Source organism: Anas platyrhynchos, chromosome 4, assembly GCF_047663525.1.
Source record: "Anas platyrhynchos isolate ZD024472 breed Pekin duck chromosome 4, IASCAAS_PekinDuck_T2T, whole genome shotgun sequence".
Classification (NCBI taxonomy): domain Eukaryota; kingdom Metazoa; phylum Chordata; class Aves; order Anseriformes; family Anatidae; genus Anas; species Anas platyrhynchos.
Window position 1 is genome coordinate 19,591,149 of NC_092590.1, and position 21,628 is coordinate 19,612,776.

Sequence of the window (21,628 nt, forward strand, 5' to 3'; positions counted from 1 at the left end):
GATAGCTCCATCACTTCCAACTGGTGCATGCCTGCAGAAACGTAAGTGCCCTGCCTCTTCTGACCATCACCACCTCTATAGCACCTGTGATCCCCTGAGGAGGAAGGGTCCTTTCCCTTTCCTGTATCTCCTCACGATGTCCTGAACCCATCAGGGCAAAGTTTTACGTCCCTTATGCCCCCCGTGGAGGCAGCTGGCCAGAAGCTCAAAGAAAACAACTTATTTGCATGTGTATTTACATAAGGCTGTGTGAACTTCATGACCAGTTGCATTCCCTCCCTCCAGTAAGGGCATTAGGAATAAATTCCACATTTTAAATCTCTGAATTAAGCACAAGTTACAAACTGCAGGTTCCATTTTTTTCCCCTCAAATCCACTGCCAGCTTTTCTCTGGATGTTTTTGTTGTGTTTTCTCTGGGCCTTCCTGTGTGTTTTCTTTTCCTCGTTCTCTTTTCCCTCTGCATTTCTCCCCCCCTTTTCTCTCACGCATCGTGATCATGTTTCCATGAGTTAGCTTCTGAATTTTGATGAGGCTTCAGTGAGTCTGGAAGGGACCGCCAGCCGCAGTGTCCTCTTTCCAGATGTTGCTGGAAGATCTTCTGATGCTTGCAGCAAACAGCAGGTGGTGATTTTCAGGGCAAGCACCTCCCGTAAGAGAGAAGGAAGCAGGGAGCAATGGGATGGTCTGGGGATGACATAGCCTGTGCCCACATTTTGCAGCGTAGCATTTTGTAATGAGACCTACCCAACGGTTTGTTGGGCGCTGGGAGGTTGGGGACTCTTGCTTTTAAGGTGCTGCCGTGCTGGAGTATTTGTGTCAGGGGCCAGGACAAACTCTAGTGAGCCTTCTGGCTCCTGGGCTGGCTTTGCAGAGCTTGTGAGCATACATTTTACACCACAGAAGACTTGAGGCCTGGAGTTGATAGTTCAGGTGCCTGGCTTTGGGTATTTCCAGCCCCAGAGGAAAGTTCTCCTCTGGCTTAATTTATATATATTTTTTCTCACTTAAACTTCTTTAGACCACACCTTGTCTTCCTCAGACCATCTGAGTCCTCCACCACTTTCCCTTCTGTTTGTGTTTTAGATGAAGCTGATTAAGTAAGAAATAGCTCCATACTCCCTCTTTTCCCCCCAGAAGAAAAAAACACCACACATTTGCACTTTGTGACTTGGATGCATTTTCCTTCTTTTTTTTTTTTTTTTTTTTTAAGGATTTTTCTGTAATTACCTATTTGTGGCTCACATCTATTTGTTCACTTGGCTCTTTACAGATGCTACCACGTGTTTTCCCTTTCACCTCACTTCCACTTGCTGGTCTCTTAAGTTCATGTCAAAGGTTTCGAAGTGTGCTTATTTTTATTTTAGCGTAGGGGAAGAGAGGCCAAAAAATTAAAGAGCAGGTGCTCCTTGTTTGATCTAGAATTTCCGATAGTGATAGGAGTACCAGTTGTTTTGGGACGGTGCCCCAGGAGAGGGCAGTTTTACAAACTGGTTGACTTCCAAACCTAGCTGCATACGATGCCAGCAAGTTGGTCTGGCGAGGCTGAGCAGTTTGGTATTTGTAAGGGGGAAAGCTGACCTTACAACAGCTTGTCTGAAGTGACAAAGCAGCCTCTGAATCTTTTTTATAGGTATACCTAGCATTCTTCTCTTCATTTCTCTTTATCTTCCCATCTGTCTTCACCAGCCTCTCTTGCCAGTGCTGCTCCCTTGCCATGCCTCCCCTGTGGTATTGCTCCGTTCCTTGCACGAGGGACATTGTGCAGGCTCAGGAGGCATCAGGAACTGGCTCCTTGCTCTCTCTCTTCTTGATGCCTGTGTTGTGGAGCTGTAAAACCTCACTGCAGCTCTTTTTCAGTGCTTTTGTACCCTGATATGTAACCAGGCTCCGTTTCAAGAGCTTCAAGCCACCCTCTCCTGGTAGGGCTGAGGATGGAGGCTGGGATTTGAGTGAGAGCGTGTGTTCAGTGGCCTGGCTTTGTCACCCATGTCTGCTGCAGGTCTGTTGGCACTGGTGGCATGAACCCGAAATTACAGGGTCTTTCACTGCAGTTTGATTGCACACGAAGATTTCCTCTCAAGACCATGAAGTCTCAAGATCAAGAAGAGATACTAAGGGTCCTCTAATATTGGGCGAGATCAACAGAAAAGCCGCGTCTCCACCAAAATGATTTTTGTCTCCTCACACGAGAGGAGCAGGGAACCTGAGTCCTTCTAGGACATTCAGTGCTTCAGTGTGAAACTGGATTGAGGCACGGAGCTAGGCGTCCAGCAGCCGTCTGTCTGATCCAACTACTGAAAATACAAGGCCTGCTCTGTGGTGCTAGGGTTCTTTTTTTTTTCCACAGCCTGAGTTGTCCGGTGCTGCAAATGAAGGTGGTGAGAGCATCCTCTCACCCTCCTCAGTCTGTTTATCCTGCAGAGGACTCTGGACAGTGGCCATGTACCACTGAGAAGAGGCGCAAATGCTCCCTGGGCCGGGATTTGAGCCCTTTCCTGGTAGCATCTGAATTCAGGAGCATTGGTGAAACTGTGACACTTCTCCTGACACTGATCTCTTGGAGGCTTCCAGGTTCATCTCCCAGAGAGCTTAATGAGCTTTCTAAGCTTGAAACCAGGAGCTGTTTGCATATTCAGTCTGATGGGCTAAGTAGGGAAAAATAGTGAAAGCCTTCAAAAAAGAGCAGACCCGTTGTGCAGCGTTAAGTGCTTTAGTAATAAAAAAATTGCAAAGGAGATGGAGTGTTCAAAGCTGCTATTAGACTGTCACAGTGTCTGCTTTTAGAGACAGAGCAGGAACAAAACTCTCTTTGGGAGATCTCCATTGTGCATGTGGAGCGTGGGCAGCGCTCGTAAAAGAACGTGGGTACATGGCTAAGAATTTTCTGTGTGACACTACTGTTACTATTGTTGTTTACAGCTGGTGTTTTTCTCCCCCCTCCTTCACTTTCTAGGTTCTGCTGTTTGGCAGCTGATCGCATCTTTCTTGAAACTCCCAATATCGGGGACCCATTGCATCGTAGGTGCTACAATTGGCTTTTCCCTCGTCGCAATTGGCACACAGGGAGTCCAGTGGATGCAGCTTGTCAAGATTGGTAATTGCCATTTCCTTTAATGCGGCAGGGTATGTCAAACAGCATGCGCTGACTGCAGAAGCTTTCTCAGAAATGTGCCCTGTGCTGGTAGCACTCCCTTCTTAAATTATTTTCTACCTAAGGGCTGCAGCACTTGCATTTTAGCCACAAAAGGGGTAAAACACAAGTTGTGCTTCCCCAGCAGTAAGTTGAAGAGGAGACATGGTGCCTCCCAGACGTGCTTCAAGGTGACTCTCCTCTTGCAATTCTTTTTGTGGCAGCTCATACCACCCCGCTCTCGCTCTGAGCGACGCTAGCCATCATGTGAGTGCCCACCGTCATGTTTCTCCACCCACCAGCACCAGGGAGGCGAATGCTGGGCGCGCAGCACATGCTTAAATCACAGCCTCCCACGGTCAGCGTCGCCAAGCGGGGATGTGAGGGAGGTTTCTGTATTGTTTTGTAAGCCTTGTAACCCAAGACGCAGCCTAAACCCTGCATTAAGAGCACTTGGGGTTGAAGGCATGGAAATAGAGTTGAGCTTTAGAGAAGCTAGAGTAAGGCGTTTTTTTTCTTCTAAATCTGTCAAAAGTAAAATAAAGTTTGTAGCAAGCCTGAGATGACAGCAGAATCAATCTGTTAACTGTGTCACAAACAATAAATCACTCTGGGTAAGATTTCCAGAGCGCTGCCCTAATCCTGTTTTATTGAAATCAGTGGGAGTTTTGCCACCCACTTCAGTTAAATCAGTCCTGAACACTTGCAAATCTTGCCCGCAAAAAAATTTATGCACATTGTTCACTGCAGTGGATGCTTCTGTGGCATTTTGGAAATCAAGACTTTTACCCTGTGAGCAGCACGGCATCCTGCTGCTCACAGGGTAAAATTATTCCCACTTGCTTGCACCACTCAGAGTCACGGTGATTAGGAAATGACAGGGGTTCTCTTGGCCCGCTCTGCATCAGCCAGGAAGAAATTTTCCTGATTAATTTGATAACTAAACTTGCACAATTATCTGGAAATGTTTTGGCTGACGTTTCTAATAGTGCCAAGCATTACTTTAGCTTTCACGAGTGTCAGTGGTAATTGAGCTGCACCAGTTATAAGTAAATATCTGGAATATTCTTTCCAGATGTACAGTACAAGAACCATTCTGAACACATCGCTCACTGACCACTAGCTGCTTAACTATTATGCAAGTATGTTATATATTTCATGTTCTTTTCTTTCTTTCTTTTTTTTTTTTTTTTTTTCAACACAGTTGCCTCTTGGTTTATTTCCCCACTGCTGTCTGGCTTGATGTCTGGAGTACTCTTTGTGCTGATTAGATTCTTCATTTTAAAGAAGGTAAATGAATCTCACCCTTCTAATGAACGCTTGTTACGAAGGCTGTGTTCTAGCCTGTCATTTGAGTGCTGGCATTTCCACAGGGTTGAAAGTCTGTGGCTTGCTTTTTGGATAGGAGACCTGTCATTTTTTGTCTAGCTGTTGGAACTGTATTTGCTCTAAAAGCTCAGAGTAAGTAACAAAACACATATTTGAGGTTTAGAAAGTGCTATGCAAGTGCATCAGAAGCTAATTGATACTGCAGATTATGTTTCACTGAAAGATGATACACTGAGATGCTGGTTTATTAGCACAAAGTTCTTGGCCTTGACTTAGCCTCATGATAGCAATTCAAACTGTTATTTAAAAAGAATACTCCTCACTGGGAGATACTCTCATTAATATTTCACACAAATTCTAAGCTTTGGTTTTCTAGTGCATGAGATATTAGAAGACGGGCATCTGTGCATTCCTAGATTCTCAAGAAATTTGAATTAACGGGTTTTAGTGACCTCAGTCAGAAGTGGCAACTTTGAGGTAGCATCAGTCTGTCTGTCTCCTGTGTGGATGATGATTTGCTTGCCACCCTGCAAGGGCTGGAAATCAGAGTACTTTTATTTGCTCTTTCTATTTCTCTCGCACCATTCAGCATGCTAAAATGGGGGGTACGACACATGACAAGGACCTAAAATAAGGGACACTATGTTAGTGGTTATACAGGGAACTTAAATAGATGAGGAATTAATTCTTTTGCTATAAATAACACCACCTGTAACCCCAGCTTCATCGTTCTTTAGTTCTGATGTAAATAAATGTCAGTGATAGAAGCAGATGATAAGTCTGAACGGACACAGCTTTGAATTTAAAATGACTCAAGCTGCACGAAGGATGAGATATTATAGGGAAAAAAGTTCCTCTATTACATTCAAAACCTAACAGCTTAGGAAATTAATTATCAGAATCACACAAATGTGCCCTTGTACGCATGCCCCTGCATAGGGTGGCGTGAGGCCACTGCACCCTACTCTCCACTGCCTTTTGTTGCTCGTGGCAGCAAGAAACAAAACCTGACTAACCAGCCCTTGGTTTCGCCAGGCTCTTCCCAACCACACGGAGCCTGTCAAAGGGCCAAAGCTCTTTCTTCACAAAGGCTTTTTCCACGCTTTGCACGGTGCATTTCCGCTGCGCCGTCAGCTTGTGAGCAGCAGAGGCACGAGGCCATGGTGGCCGCCTGCCTCCCGTGCCCACCTCTGAGCTCTGCGCTGGACAGCAAGGCACAGCCATGTGCTAGCTTCAGGTAAAATGCTCGATGTGGCAACCAGAACAGCCCCCTGTGAAGGAAAACACTCACAGGAAGAAGCTTTCCCCCCCCAGGTGCGAGAATTAAAGCCAGCAGGTCTGCAGCAGACGTGAAGCTATAAACCCATGGTGCCCATGACCAGTGTTGAGCTTCCCCAGACTGCTGGCGCTGGCCAAGACCAGCGTTGGGGGTTCAGGTGGAACCACACGGGTCAACATCCTTCCCTCAGCATCGTTCTGAAGGTTTCACCTGCCTGGCACTGGCTTGGGAGCACGTGTTTTCCTCACGTTGGCTCATGCTGACACTAATCTGGTGGAAAACCCAGCTAATGTTTCCCTTTTTTTCCTGGTTTCTCTGCAGGAAGACCCTGTGCCCAATGGTCTCCGTGCACTTCCAGTGTTCTATGCTGCTACCATCGCTATTAATGTGTTTTCCATCATGTACACAGGGGCACCAGGTGAGTGAGCTGTCTGCCGTGGGAGGCCTAGCAGGGAGGCTTCCTGCAGCCACGGTGTCGTGTTAGTTTTGTGTAACGATGCTCCACCGGCGTGCTGTCACATAGCTGTGAGTGCTGCACAGCTCTTTTCTTTGTTAGGAGTTAATGAGGGCAAGAGTAAGCCATTTATTTGCATGTGCTTCCATTCATGCATGAGTTTTTGTTACTCCCTCTTGATCACTCTGTTTAGGGGGGCATGGCACAGCTAGGAAAAAATTCCTCTTTAGAGGAAAGGGAAATACTGAGCTCCCAGTTTGGTTTCATGTATCTGAATTTAAATAGCTGCATTTTTGCTCTCAATGGTATTGCAGATACATACAGAAAGGAGGGAAGGTCCAGAGCAGTCAGCGAGGCTGTATGTACTACATCTAATGCTGTAACTCCACTGAAATCAACAGAGTCACTGTTCTGGCAAATCTGGCACAGCTCCTATTAACTAAATTTACTTCTTTATTTCCCTTCAATGATAAGAAGCCCCAAGCTTGTTTCTGCATTTAATGCATCTTCTCTCTTGGGTGCTGTGTTTTTTCATTGCGACTAAGTAGAAGGAAATGATGCATCATTTTTGTGACTCTAACTTTATTTGTATTTATATTTTTGCACATTTGTATATTTTTATGTGTGTTTATATTTATATACTTATACTTCCATTTATATATTTATATTTGTGTGTTTTACTTTATTTAAGCAGCATGTGTTTAAACATATACTTGCAGTAAGAGAGTTCAGAAAAATAAAAGACGTTCAATGCTCTCAACTACCTTATTGAAGAGTCTGGTCATTTAATGTTATCTTTAGATGAGATTATTGCCCAGAGCCATGAATGATCATGCAAGTGAAGAGAGACTCCTGAATTAAAAAATAGGTTTAGAAAGAGACCTTTTTTGAATAGAAATCCATTTTCTCTAAAACCTGACAAACTAAATAAATGCATTCTGTGGACTCTGCTTGATAGCATAACATCATTGAAATGAATGAAAAGCTTGCAAAGATCCCTCTTTAAAGGAAGCATAACTCAGCTGTGATTTTTTCTTAAGTCAATATCCTCGTTGGTTAGGTATCCAAGATGTTTCACAGTAAATCAGCTGTATAACCAACATTTCCTGACTAATTGTACTGCAGAAGTAGGTCAGGCAGTCTGCAGTGACTCATTAAGCAAAATAAAAGAAATAAGAATCTTAATGTCCCTTTTGTTTCAGCTTAGCAGTCTCTAAAGAGCGTGAATGAGAAGGTGGGTCTCTGATACACAGGAAATATATGTTTACAACATATGTTTACCTTCCAAGGCTTCTGTTCAGGCAACGTTTACTAACAAGTATGAATCAACCACATGGATTTCAAGATAGGCACACACAAGCAGGTCTGAAAAGTCAGAGTCCAAACTCTTTCTTCATCTAGGGACTGATCACACTATTTAAGTGAACAAGAGCAAGGAAATGTGCTGGATGAACAGAAGACAGGCAATGCTTAGAGGAGCACAAGTTGCACGGTTGTGCATAGCAGGGCTGAAACCTCAGCTCTGAAGTGCTACATTAAGCTATTATCATAAGCAGATAATGGCTCAGATTAAGCTAAGCAGCAGGATTTATTGACCAGAGCAAAGGTCGGGAAAATACTTACCCTAATGGGCAACGCAGTTTAACATGCATTAGTATATACAGTCCTGACAAACTTGTTTTAGCAGCCCTGGTGAGGATGTTTTGGAAATGAGGTTACAGTTGGGTCACAGAGACCTGGAGGCCTGGGCCTTTTGACTACTTGCTGTTTCTAACATATATGTTAAAAATGAGCAGCTCATTCATGTTGGATTTGAGTAGACGGTGAACACGGTCTTCTGCATGACTGCTTTTCCATTGCTTGAGATAACTAAGTCATGCTAATTCACAGTTTGTTTGGGTTTTATTTGTGTCTTCACAGTACTAGGACTGGTATTGCCAATGTGGGCCATTGCTCTGATATCAATCGGCGTATCCTTAGTATTTGCTGTCTTAGTTTGGATTTTTGTGTGTCCCTGGATGAAGAGAAAAATAGAAAGTAAGTAGCTGCGTGATGAAATGCGGGTGATGTCGAATGGTGGAACATTTCATTTCGGAACTGAAGTGCCCTTGAGAGGTCATCTAATTCAGTCCCCACCCACAGGCAGGGTGTGCTGAAGCTGTTCCTCATGTGTTTGTGTAACCTGCTCCTAAAAACCTGCAGTGGAAGAAATTCAAAACCTCTTCCATAGTCTTGCAGAAACAGGAAAATAAATCCTGGAATATAATCTGTTTTATATTTTGTTAAAGAAATGTTGAACAGAGAAACCTGGCAGAACGATTATCTTCAAGTGTCTTCTTAAACTTTACAGTAAGCTGAACTGATTGCAGCTTTTAGCCTAGCAGTGTTTTGCTTGTTTGCTTTGCTATTTTCAGCAAACACGGGGTTAAAAACGCAGAGAAAATTTTCAGATTTAATTAAAAAATGAGTAGCTTGGTGTTTTACTTCAGGCACCTATGTTGGTGAAGTTATAGGATGCTCTAGCATTTTCTCAGATGAATTTAGTGAAGTTAAGTGTTAGAAATAAATAAAAAATGTGTATGAAACAAAGCCAAGCTATTGTATCCACATGGATCTATGCCACTGATGCAAACACTGGAAACATAAGCAGTGAGACAGAGAGGTTGGGTTTAAAATTACAGTCCTGTTGTTTCCTTAGGCCGGTTAAAGAAAGATGCTGCACTGTCAAGGATATCAGATGAAAGTCTTGATAAAATTCAAGATGAAGAAACACCAGTCTTTAAAGAGCTTCCTGGTGCCAAAACATCTGATGAGAGCTCAATTCCCCTTACTGGCTCAGCAACAGAAGCTGCCGGGGCATCAGATACTATTGCGAATGGAAACCATCCACGTGTACCATATGGTAAGAAACTAAGACAACACTGAGGGTTTATCTTCCCCTTGTTTTGATAGGGTTTCTTGCAGCAAGTAGGTCTGTAGTAAACGGTGAGTTGGTGTTTGGAATTTCCAGCTCTAATCCATCTTCACCACTTGTTGAGAAATATTCTTATTTACAGGTGACATTTTCTAGACAGGACTTGTAAACAATTACATTTTTTTGTGTCTGATTGTGCATTTTATAAACAGCCGAAAGCAGAAATGACTTTCCTTTCTGCTTTACTTGATATTCTTAATGGGACTTCTGTCCTTTTAAGCAATGGAAAAATATAGAGAACACAAACAGCTGATGTATGAAGGTTAAATTCAGCCACAAAGATTACCAGCATGTTCCCACAGGAGATGAAAAGATTTGGGTTTTAGTTGACAAATGTATGACCATTTGGAGCATGTCCACTAGAAAAATCTCATGCATTGTTTTCTGAAAATATATTCATGAGAAGTATGCTAGCGTGCATAAAGTTCTTTCTGTTCTGTGTGGCGGGATCACCCCCCTGCCACCCACTTGCAGTCTGTTGACTCTGGTAGCACTTACTGACATCTACACAACCCAACCCCATCATTTGTTTAGTAAATATTTGATTCTCACAAAATCAAATCAGTCATGACGGGAAGCTCTTTGAGTGCGTGCTTCCACTTCAAAACCAGTTAAAACGGTTGTGAATGTTGCACAATGGAAATGTGGGGAGTCAGGAAGTGAAGAGAGTTTCTTCAGAAATACCAGCTTAGCTGTGGTACAGATTCTACAACATTCAGTGATGTTAAATGTATACAGTGGGAATAACCATGCTCGTAGAAATAAAACATGTAAGGCACTTGAATAGCTGAGGAAATACTTTTGCAGAATGTGAGCTTTTTTGTTTTCTGTTTTTAAAATTGTTTTTAAGTTGTGCAAATGTCTCTTAAATACAGGTGCATTTGAAAAGTGACCTCATATTCAGTATCAAATTGCAGTAAGACCACCTTTTCTGACATACTTTGTAGGCATATCCAAAGCAGACGAAATCTGAGAAAAAGAAGAGCTTATTTTACAAATCCAGAATTTTTACAGAAGTGAATTTTCCAAAGAACTGAGGATTTAGGCTTCCAATATCACCTTGGAGTAGCTGGTTCTCTGTGACTTGCTGCAGGTCCTCCTGCATGTTTCTGGGAGACCCAGTGCTGGAACAAAACTATTTTTGTGCTTTTGGTGTACTCCCATCTTTCAATGGGAGAATTTATTTCATGGTGGATTGACTTTTCTATTATTTAAAGTGTGTATTGCAAATTAATCTTATTTGTCTTGTACCCTAGGATGGCTGCTGTTTTAGTCATTTACACTTATTTTATCGTCCTGTGAAGTGGGAGGGAGCTTCCAAGTTGCACTTGAGAGCAGTAACAACTCTAAATCTCTGCCTTTTTTAGGAAGGGCCTTTTCTATGACGCACACTTCTGTGAAATCACCAGTCTCCAATGGCACCTTCAGCTTCGACGGCCAGGTGAGGAGTGACGGCCACGTCTATCACACTGTGCACAAGGACTCAGGTTTATACAAAGACTTGCTACACAAAATGCACCTGGACAGGGCCACTGACGAGAGGCCTGCTCAAGAAAACAACTACAAACTGTTACGACGCAACAACAGCTATACCTGTTACACAGCTGCTATTTGTGGCATGCCTGTGCATTCCTCCTTCAAGGCAGCAGATACATCCACTCCGGAGGACAGTGAGAAGTTAGTGGGAGACACAGTGTCCTACTCTAAGAAACGAGTTCGCTATGACAGCTACTCCAGCTATTGCAATGCAGTGGCTGAGGCAGAGATCGAGGCCGAAGAAGGTGGAGTGGAAATGAAATTGGCCTCTGAGCTCGCAGATCCTAACCGGCCCCCAGAAGATCCTGTGGAAGAGGACAAGGAAGAGAAGGACACGTCTCAGGTCCATCTACTTTTCCACTTCCTCCAGATCTTAACAGCCTGTTTTGGATCCTTTGCCCATGGAGGGAATGATGTCAGGTAAGAGGGTGAGATCTCACAAACCAGCGATTTTATAATTTACATCTTGGAGCAAGGTTTGACAGCTTGGGGATGTGGCCAGTCAGAAAACTTGTACAGGCAGATGATAATTAGCGCTGTGTCTTGCAAAGCTTGTTACACTCATGTCCCCGGTGCTTCTCAGGAGGTCGGCTGCTCAGTTGATGGTTTATTTTCTTCTCAATGGTACCATCTTTCCTGTTCTCTGCTAAGTTATTGTAGAGTAATTAGTTTAATTCTGGTTTAATTGTGGCAAGCTTTCAAGCACTGAGAGTCCCCCAGGGATCGGTGCCCTGGCATGCTGACCACTGTGAAAACAAACAAGATGGTCCCTGCCCTGCAGAGTTCACAGCTTATTTTAACTGCAAGATTGGAGACTATCAGCAAATGAGAGGTTTAGGCTATTTTTATCAATAGATGAATTTTCTCTCTCATCACATTGCATGGCAAGAAGAGGTGTGTGAAGAATGTCTTCATTTGGATTGCTCCAGCTTTTATAAAGCTCCCTTTGCTGAAGCTTTTGCTTTGAGTTTTCCAGCCACAAGCAGGGTCGAGGACAATATGAGGTGGTGTATCACTACATAGCCCAAAAAATCTAACAAGCCTTGGAGTTATTTTGAAATGTATAAACTACACATGCAACCTCTCCAGCTGCCACAGCTCTCTTCCAAAAAAAAAAAGGAGATAACCCCTAGTAGGTCTGGGTATGTTCTTGTGGCCCATGCAGAGGGAGGACATGGGCTACGGCAAATCTACTCAGTTAAGAAGATTCCCATCTCCTGGCAGGAGTTGTATCCACAGCTGCTGTCACTGCTGAATAACTCTTTTTTATGACAAAGGAAGCCGGTGAGTCTATCCCTCAACCATTTGGCTTAAGTGTGTTTGTCCTTAAACCCTGTGGCATTAACATCGTTTCCCAGTAATATGGGAAAAGGATTGTCCTCTGAGAGTCTTTCCTCATGCTTGTATTGAATCAGCTGATAAAATCTTGGAGCTGGTCTCTTAGAAATGTTTATCTGCACCTCTTTGCCCTCCACTGCCTGGTCATGCCCTGTTGGAGAAACACCCATACATTTCACTCATTTGACTACCTGTTCACCTGTTTCCCTCTTTTTTTTTTTTTTTTTTTTTTTTTTTTTAATTCAGTGATGTATAGGACTTTTGATCAAAGGACTGAGGAAGTAGGCTCAGGGTGGAGCATTTTTTTGCCTTCCTTGTCTGCACTCACATTGCTCACCTGCTTTCAACATTATTTCATCTACACAGCTGCATTGCTCCCAGCCCTCTTGATGGCACGTGGCTGAAGGCTGGTTTGTGTGTTTTTCCTCTGGAAAAATGGCATACTTCTTTTCCTTTAGGACTGGGCTGGATTGCCTCTTCCCAAGCCTGCACTGATCCACTTTAGTCCCGTGCTGAAGTCCCCCTGCGGCAGTGTGCTCAGAGGAACTCCTTGTAGAAGCAGCAATCTTTTCGGGTTAGCTTGGGCTGTGCTGAGCCTCCTTCTTGCTGAACTCTTGCAGTTTTAGCTGTGTGCTGCTGGTGTCGGTTTCAGCATTTGCAGAGGGGCTTTACAGCATTCATAGCTTTCATAGTCCTCCTTAGGCATCTGGGCAAACACCATCCCACACAGCGAGAACGGTTATTGCTCCTCGCTGTTGTCAGCCACCCAATTTAACTCACGGCTCATCTCAAATACACTTAAAAACATGTTTCTGCCCTTGCCATCCAGACAGTGTCCTGGGAATTCAGAATAATGCTTTCTGAAGAGCCTTCTTGTCCACGCTCTTGTTATTACTCACTTCATTACAGGGATCTGGCTCCCAGAAGGAGTCCAAGATGCCCTCACACAGTTATGTCTTCCCTCTGGATCAGAGGACACCATTGTGACTTTCTTTTCTCTTGGATGTGCTCTGCTGGTCAGGATTTCTGCTCTGAGCATACTGGGCAAGAGCAAAGACCCAGGGAGGTTGGTACCCAAGCTCCGGTGGTGACCAGCAGCAGGTGCCAAGGGGAAAAAATGTATGGAGAAGGACAAAAAGCACCAATATTTCTTCTCATGTACTCTTCCTCCCAGCATCTATGGCCAAGGGGATGTACGTTCCAGAGCTTCTTGTCTACAGCTCTATTTTGATGGCTTTTTATCCCAGGACTTTGTCCCATTGCTTTCTGAGCTCTCCCCTTATTTTTTTTTTTTATTTTTTTTAAATTTTTTTTAATTTTTTTTATTTCTTTGCCCATGAGGAGGAATCCCAGTCTGTTTAACTGATGCCTATAAGGGAGCTGTCCTGCTCTTGCTGCGCTTTCTGCATCTCTTCCAGGTTGCCTTTTTGAGACTGCCTGCCTTTCATCCCACGGCAGCTTAATTTCCTGAAGGGCCTTGGCTGAGGGACCCTGCCAAAATCCCACTGGAAATCCAAACACGTTCAGCACATCATGCCAAGGAGGCAGCACTTGGTTATGCAGAGATTTCTCTCGTGTCAGGTAGTCCTGCAGAGCTTCTAACTTGCATAGCAAACAAATGGATTTCCTTTGTTCCTTTTCTGAGGAAAAACCATTGCAGAAAGATTGCAGCCTACAGCAGTAAGTGCCCCTGCCACTCTTTTATACCCTCTGGATGATGTCTACAGATATTCCTTGAGGTCTGACATATTCATGCAAGCATCACTTGCCTTTTCTGTCACAGAAAAGGGTAGTAGAGATTGTTTGAAGTGATCTGTAAGGATGTAGTCTGTTCAGAAATCAAATTTGGAGTTATCATAGGATAGTTTGGGTTGGAAGAGACCTTAAAGACTGTCTGGTTCCAAGCCCTCTGCCACTGGCAGGGACACCTCCCACCAGACCAGATTGCCCAAAGCCCCATCCAGCCTGGCCTTGAGCACCTGCAGGGATGGGGCATCCACAGCTTCTCTGGGCAGCCTGTGCCAGTGCCTCACTACCCTCTGAGTGAAAAATTTATTCCTTCTATAAAATTTAAACCTACCCTATTTTAGTTTAAAGCCATTTCTCTTTGTTCTGTCAGTACACCCCCTAACACAGTCCCTCCCCAGCTATCCTGTAGCCCCCTTTAGGCACTGGCAGGCTGCTGTAAGGTTACCCTGGAGCCTTCTCTTCTCCAGGCTGAACAACCCCAACTTTTGGTCATTGGTAGGAGCTGGGAGCAGTGAAAGACAAGGTTTAGACTCTGTGCAGTATGATTTGTTGCATCAATAGCCTAGTTTCCCCAGAATTCTCCATTTGGACTGGCTTGTTGCCTTGGCAATATCCTTTCCTGAAAATTCATATTATTTTGTGTTTTCCAGATCTCTACTTCCGTCAGTGTGATCTTACCAAACTTGCTAGCAAGCATATGTTTTTATTAAATGCTTTTTATTCCAAGATCTCTTTTAAGCTGAATTCATGTAAGTGCAAAACTGAAAAAACAAGTTAGCTTAATTTTGTCAGCTGCTAGAAATGCAAGAGGACAGCCATGGGTATGAGATCTGATCCTGGTTTGCAAAGGGACCCATCCCTACAATTGTACTTAGTTCCAGCTAAACATTAGAAACTAAAGACCCCTCTGTGTGATAAAAAGGCTGAGTTGGTACAACGCTCAGGGTCTGCAGGTATCTATGCTGTGGGTGATGTAGCACAGACATTTTGCCAGTCTGTGTCTAGCAGAGCAAAACACTTCTTAGTGGGCTTTCAGATCCTCAGCATGTCACATAAAGATCTGCAGAGCTCAGGAGGCAATGTACAATCTTAAAAATAATGCAGCAGGACCTAGCTAATAGCACATCTTTCTGTCCACATTTCAGTGAGAAAGCCATCGTTGGCAATACGTCTTCCACCGAGCACTGCTATTTTTTCCTCTCCCTCCCTCGTTCCCCTTCCTTCTGTTCATTTTAAGTGCTGCTGCTGCTTCCCTATTCTTTCTCATCCTTGAATCATGTCATTAAAATCCAGCTTTCCTCCGCATTTGGTTTTAAGCTCCTCACTCATACATTCAGGGCAACACCTACTTCATCCACATCTTTTTTTTTGGACTCGTCTCCTCCATTTTCCTTCCGTGTCCCAGAGCTGTCTTTCCTCCCACGTGTTCTCTTTATTTTCCGTCAGGCTGTTTGCTGCTATGCCTGGAAGGGACAGGAGCAGATCAGAGGAGCAGAGAGAGAAAAATTAAAATCTAACAGAACAATTTCAAGCTGCATGTAGTTAAATGTTTGATTAGGTCTGGAACAGGTCTGGAACACAAGACAGTAGTGTATGGCATGGACTGAGCCATGTTGCAGCTCTGAAACTCTTGATGGAGCAGAAGTGCCTCAGATGGTCTGGATAACACATTAGTGGGAAAGAATCACGTGGGAATTTCCCTTGTTTCACTGCCCAGACCTTTTCCCTGGACTAGGGAGAGTTAAATTAGGATTTTGACTTTGACTTCAGAACTCAGCACGAGGTTCACTAGACCCCAGTCTCTTCAGAGATGCCTTTCAGCATCGAGGCGATACCAGCAATCTTTGCTGTGGGCACCGATGTGGGTGGCTGGTGTTTGAGCCGATAGCGACGGGGATGCAGGCTGGGGCAGTTGTGTGTTAGAAGAAAGAGGGAGCCGTGGAAGCTCCTTATTTGGGTGACTGCTTTGTTCGGACCATCCCCTCCTGCCCGCCTGCTGCAGCCCTCGGCAGCTCTGGGCGGAGGATGCTGGAGGCCTTCCAAGGCTGGTCCCAAGCGAGCTGGGCCCGGAGCCTTGTGACACTCCGGTGCACATGGGCTGAATGAAATCTAAAGAATTTAAAATCCCAACGAAATGTGTTGGGACAGAACCTCTGAAAAAATGTTGTTGTTGGATTTAATCAGCGGCGCCGAGCGAGCAGGTCGCACTGGCTCAGCACCCAAGCACAAAGGGAGCACGTCAGGTCATCGCAAGGGCAACGGGAGAATAAAAAGGGCAGGATGGAAAATAAAAGCCCCAGGCCAGGAGCGTGACAGGGGGAGAGCTGCCAGCTTCCTAAACGCTTGTTCAGAGCCAGCTTTCCAGAGAGGCTGGGCTTTGTTGGTCATCGGGGATTATATGCACCTATGGCTGAGCTGGACTGAGCTTGTTTTCTGTAAATACAGGTTTGTTCAGCAGGAATCCCGATGATCCACAGCTCGGTGCCGCAGCCACAGCAGCCTACAGAGTTACTGTATAGGTGCGGGCAGTGGGAGAGCCGCCGAAGCTGTAGGGCCCACGCTGCGTACCAAAGCCTGAATTAAGCTGTTCCTGAAAGCCAGGGGAGTTTGTCAGGCCGCTTTGGCAATGCTGGAGAGAATCGACAGCCCCATAAGCATCTCCTGTGCTTTGCTATGGGGTCAGGAATGAGAAAGCTGGGAGCAAATGGTGCTTTTGCCCCACAGCACATCCAAACAACTGGGAAAATGTATGGCTAACCCCGGGCAGCTCCAGCACAAGGAACTGGTTAGCCAGCTGGGCATCCCTCTGGCATCTCAGGCAGGTTGTCCATGCTGGAACTGGCCAGCAATGCTAGAGGTGGCTGCCAGGACTTTACCAGCACAGGCTCAGGCTTGACAAAGAACAACTCTTGTATTGCCCAGATGGTTCAGGTTATGTTATTGAAGATGGAATTAAAACTGTTTCAGACCTAGAGTAAAAATATTTAGTATTTATATATTTTTAGATATTCTTTCAGTGATTTAGAAGCTGAATTGCTTCCAGATAGGGAAAACATTGATATTTGAAGCAATGAAGGTGAAACTAGCAAATACCTGTTTGCCCAGAATACAGTGAAAGGAAGCTTCTCCCTTCACCTTCCTACAGGCTTAACTGGAGTCATGGGTCAGAGCACACCAGCTGCACTGGGACTCACCTTCTCCCTTCTTCCCAGAGTAAATGCAAGGGGATGAAAGGAAGAAAGGGCCAGAACATTGTCAGTACCTCACTGCACGCAGAGAGCTTAGTGGGATTCGGTCTCCTGGCTGAATAAGGGGTCTATGGGAACTATAATAAGGCCAGATTACAAAATGAATATTTCTTCTTTCCTGCCTGAGAGCTGTATTCAAGATCACTTAGCATATTTAGGAAGCTTATCTGTCCATTACGATTACCAAGAGCAGCCTGAAATCTGATTTCTTCAGTTTTTAATAGCAGTCCATCCTGCAGGTGCAGCCAGTCTCCTCAGTAGATGTGAATCTTGTGTCCTGAAGTGCTCAGGTAGGTGCCACCTGAACTGTGCCATCACTTTCTTGCCTTGCAGGCTAGCAGGAGAAGAGCAGAAGGAAACGAGGGGCTTTCTCCTTGCTGCACAGGCGTTTTTGGGAATGGCTCATCCCTGCCGGTGGTGCAGCTCAGTACCATTTGGAAGAGGCGTTTCTTCCTGGGTAGTTTTGCCAACCCTGTCTGTCCAAGAGGTGGGAATGGCAGAAATGTGCATTCCTGTGCCCTGGTAAAATGCAATCTGCTCTCTCCTGCAATGTGCAGAGAGTTACAGTTTCAGGGCCATCAGTTACAACACACAGCAATGAGCTACAGGAAGAAATATGTAGACTTCATGACTCATAACACGCCCAAAGCTTGTACTTTATGGGCCATAGCTGTGTCACACTGTTATGGAGCTATGGTGTACACAATATTTCAAAACTGTAGGTTGTAGGAACCAGGATAAAAGCAAGAGCCTTTATAATCTGATATCACTGGAGATGAGGACGTGTTTTTTCCTGTTGGTTCATACACGCATACCTTCCCTGCACCCTCACTCGGTTGTGTGATGTCTCCAGGCGTGACTGCAGTAAAGACAGAAATATCAGCCCACGTATTTTCCCAGTGGAAAGTTCAGAGGGCAGCTTGCTGTCATTTGGGAAATCCTGTTTTGGAAAATACTTGAATGACTGGGGAATTTGTAACTGTATGTGTAATACTGGAAGTTTAATATAGATTTCTCAGTTATTTTGCTTGTACTTCGGTTTGATTCAGTGGTAATGTGCGTGCTGAGCTTCTTTCAATCAACCAGAAAAAAAGGGGCAAAAACACAATCTGAGTTTCAGGTAGCGAAGAATCGAAGTGTGATCATCACACAGTCTGTAGCAACTTACTACCCCCTTTGCCCCCAATAAATAGTTAGGTAATAGAAGTGTTTTTAGTTCACAAAATCTTATGGCAAGTTGCCTGAGGTTTGGTGATTTACAGAGCACTCAACTGATGGCATCCTTTCACTACTGAAAAAAAATCTTACTTTTTACTTTAAAAAGTTGTAATCCTTGTTCCTACAGAGAAAGACCTGCACATGTGACCCAGGAGCACATAAAAATCTCTGCTCTCATGCATGTGTGTGCGCGTGTGTGTGCATTGCAAACTGGTAATTTCTAAGCCTGTCCCAAGATAGCTGCATGTTTTTTTTGTTGTTGGTAATACTATCTGTCTCGCAGGGGAGAGAAGAAGCCAACCCTATTTATAGTTCAGATGCACTGTCAAGTGCTGTCTTTCACAACAGCTTTATAAATGCTTTGGGACAGATTCTCAGCTGGCACAAACGAGCAGGAAAAGAGAAGTCATGCCAATTTCTGTTAGCCGAGAAAGCTAGCAAAATAACCAGGAGGGTCAGCAAGCACTTCAGATACAGTCCAAGCCACCCCACCGCGCCGCGGTGACCCGTGTCTGCAAGTGCAAGCGCTGCCCTAGGTGGCTGTTAATCCCGGGTCACGCGTCTGGAGATGGCAAACGGCGCCACGCACTGCGAGCAGCCAGCAGAGATGGTAAAAAAAACTGGGCATGGAGGGCGTGCTTCGTGACAGGGTCAGGAGCTGGGCTTCTCTCGCCATAATGTGTTAGAAATTCAGCATACGATTAACTTGCAATGGCAAGTGCTCTGTGGAAAAATGTGTATTAGATGTATGAAACTAAAGCAGTAGCGTGATAAGAGGAGCTCGTCTCAGCTTTTTAACCGAACGGCTAAATAATGCAGTAATGTGTTCAAAAGCATTTCAGCTGCATAGGAACCTAATGGCATCTTTACAGAGATAGAAGCAGACAGGGGTCCAGTCCCCCTAGGTGACCATCGCAGGATTTATTTTTTTTTATCTTCTCCCTCTAAACTACCGCAGATAAGACTTTTCCAGATGGGACTCCAGCATGAAGATGAGTTGGTTATGGCAAGCAAAAGAGCTGTAGTGGGAGAGTAAGAGAAAAATCACAACTTAAAAATACTTGTGAAACGAGTCTTGGCCAAACGCTTGGAAGATTTTAGGTCTGCTTTCCTGCTGATTGTGTCTTGAGTCAAATGAGACAGAACTCGTGCAAAATATTTCGCAAACCACACCCCAATGTGGCCAATGCCCTTGTGGTTCATCTGCTTAGTCACTCAACTGTAGGAGACATCTGTTCACCACAACAGGTCTTAAAGCAAAGTATCTAACAACTCCTTTTTTACTGACGTCTCGTCCCTCTGTTACTCTCCTTATGGGACTGGTTGTCTTCTACTGATGAATTCTTCTAGTCCCAGGGATGGCTGCGTGCACATGGTAGAGGCAATGTCTGTGCATGCGGTACCAAGATCCTAGTCTTGGCAGGACTTTTGTGGTGGGACAGGACTGATGGCTTCTTCAAGGGCTGTTCCCTGCTAGTGTAGGAAGCGTTGATGCCACAAGCCCCTGGGGCTGGACCTACTGAACAAGCCCAGAAGCTGAAGGAGCCTCCCAAAGAGCCATGCAGGTGGTAGATTGGAGGCACTGCCAATTTGCTGGTTATTGGTAGCCTCTTGCAGGTATTCAGACTGGGAGATGCAGTTGTTCCTAGGAGCCAAATGTTTAAGCCACATGGAGCACAATTTACAGGGAGAGGAGAAATGTCCCTCTGATATAGGTAGATACCCAGTATTGTAGATACCCATGTTTTCCAACATCCAAAATCCAAAATTACCTTTTGGGCTTTCTCGGTATGCGCTGATCCAATGCTCCTCTGCTTTCTTTCCATCCAGGGATGGTATCAGAAGTGCTCCCCTCTGTGGGGTGGTGTGATCTCTTCTGATCTTTTTGGCAGCATGATGCACTCCGATCCTCCAGGGCTAGGAATAAGTCAGCAGCCCGGTGTTGCCACAATAAGAAAATAACCTTTTCTTTGAGGATTAAGCTTAGTTGATTCACAGAGGTGTAGCATTTGCAAATAATTAAAACTGGATTTTGGTACAAAAGAGCATAGTTTTTTGCTGTAGGTTTTGAATCCTTTTCTGTCTTCCCATTTACATTAGGACCGACAAATATCGATACATAATCTCTTCAGAACAGTCAGGAATCGGTGCCTGGGCTTGCTCCAAAGGCACTTGTTATTTTCAATGGGGAGGTTGTCCCCATGTTGTACAACACTACAAGAAAGGGTGATCAGTTTTCCGTTTATTCATCTGATCAGTGTTTTAGCTGCTCTCTTTCCCAGCTGCCTTTAGCACCCATGAGCTGAAGGTACATTGAATTGACTTCCTCTTTTTCATGCACAATCAGGCATGAAAACATGCATGTCATTTAATCTGCACCTGCAAATGCTGGCCAAGAAGTTGCAAGCCAACTTTAATTAGAAATGCTTTAATCGAGCATCTCGTCTTCCTTCAAAGCAAAAAAAATCTTCCATTCAGACACTAAGGACCTTTCACATATCATCACTTCACTCACACATTCACAAAAACTCAACAAATCAAATGCATACTCAAGCACAGTATCAGACCAAGTGTTTTTGCTAGTGGAAATCACTCTTTGATTAAAGTGTATTTAGTTCTTCATCATGCTATCCAGTGTCTTCAAACCCACTGCATTTTATTATTCATGTTAGCTCACTAATTAATCTCCAGCAGTTTCCTCAAAATCTTTAAGAATTATTCATTCCTTTTCATATCAAAGAGCATTTTCAAGTACTTTTGTTTGCCTTGCGGCTTGAAGGTTGTTGTGTGTGTTTACAGGGGAATGTGGCTTCCTGGTCACTGTGCCCCGGGAGCACTCCTGGGGTTTTGGAGCTGGGTTTCTCACGAACCAGGACAAAGGAAGGAGGAGTGTGTCGTGTTGCTCAGACACACCACACTCAACATTTGATGTTAAAAATGGCCCTTACTCCAACTATGTGCTTTGGAGTGAGACCAGTGGCTAAATTTAGGCAGGGTGAGCATAGCTGTCAGTCCTGCACGCGGCGTTTGCCACCACCCACTCTCCATTATCATTTTACAAAGAGAGGAGCTTCCTGTTGGTGTTCAAACATTTTGAATGACATTGGACAGGTTTGCTCTGCTCTTTTTGTTATTTAGACATGATTGCAGCGCTGCTGTGCTCTTCATGCTTTTACAAATTGTGCTAAATGCTGTTCAGCAGGACAAGCAGCCACTTGGTTCAGCAAAAGAACAAAAAAAATGTGATGACAAAGTTCTTATCTGCTTTTTAGTATTTAAGCCTCTAAAGTAACTGTCTGCCAGCTTCCGAGTTTTTCTGCGACCTCTTGTTTCGAGAAATGTAATGATTGATTTGGAATAAGCAAAGTCAGA

The 21,628-nt window shown here is 44.4% G+C and overlaps 1 protein-coding gene across 6 annotated transcripts in view; it reads left to right on the forward strand.

Annotated features, from left to right (window-relative positions):
* The window catches only part of SLC20A2 (solute carrier family 20 member 2), a 55,379-nt gene that overhangs the window by 25,969 nt on the left and 7,782 nt on the right, over window positions 1-21,628 (forward strand). For all 6 annotated transcript variants that reach the window (XM_027456129.3, XM_027456130.3, XM_005025118.6 and 3 more), the window contains exons 3-8: window positions 2,955-3,095; window positions 4,336-4,421; window positions 6,061-6,157; window positions 8,114-8,230; window positions 8,892-9,095; window positions 10,535-11,123. In XM_027456129.3, the coding sequence (XP_027311930.1) occupies window positions 2,955-3,095; window positions 4,336-4,421; window positions 6,061-6,157; window positions 8,114-8,230; window positions 8,892-9,095; window positions 10,535-11,123 (1,234 nt within the window). The remainder of the gene's footprint in view (window positions 1-2,954; window positions 3,096-4,335; window positions 4,422-6,060; window positions 6,158-8,113; window positions 8,231-8,891; window positions 9,096-10,534; window positions 11,124-21,628) is intronic.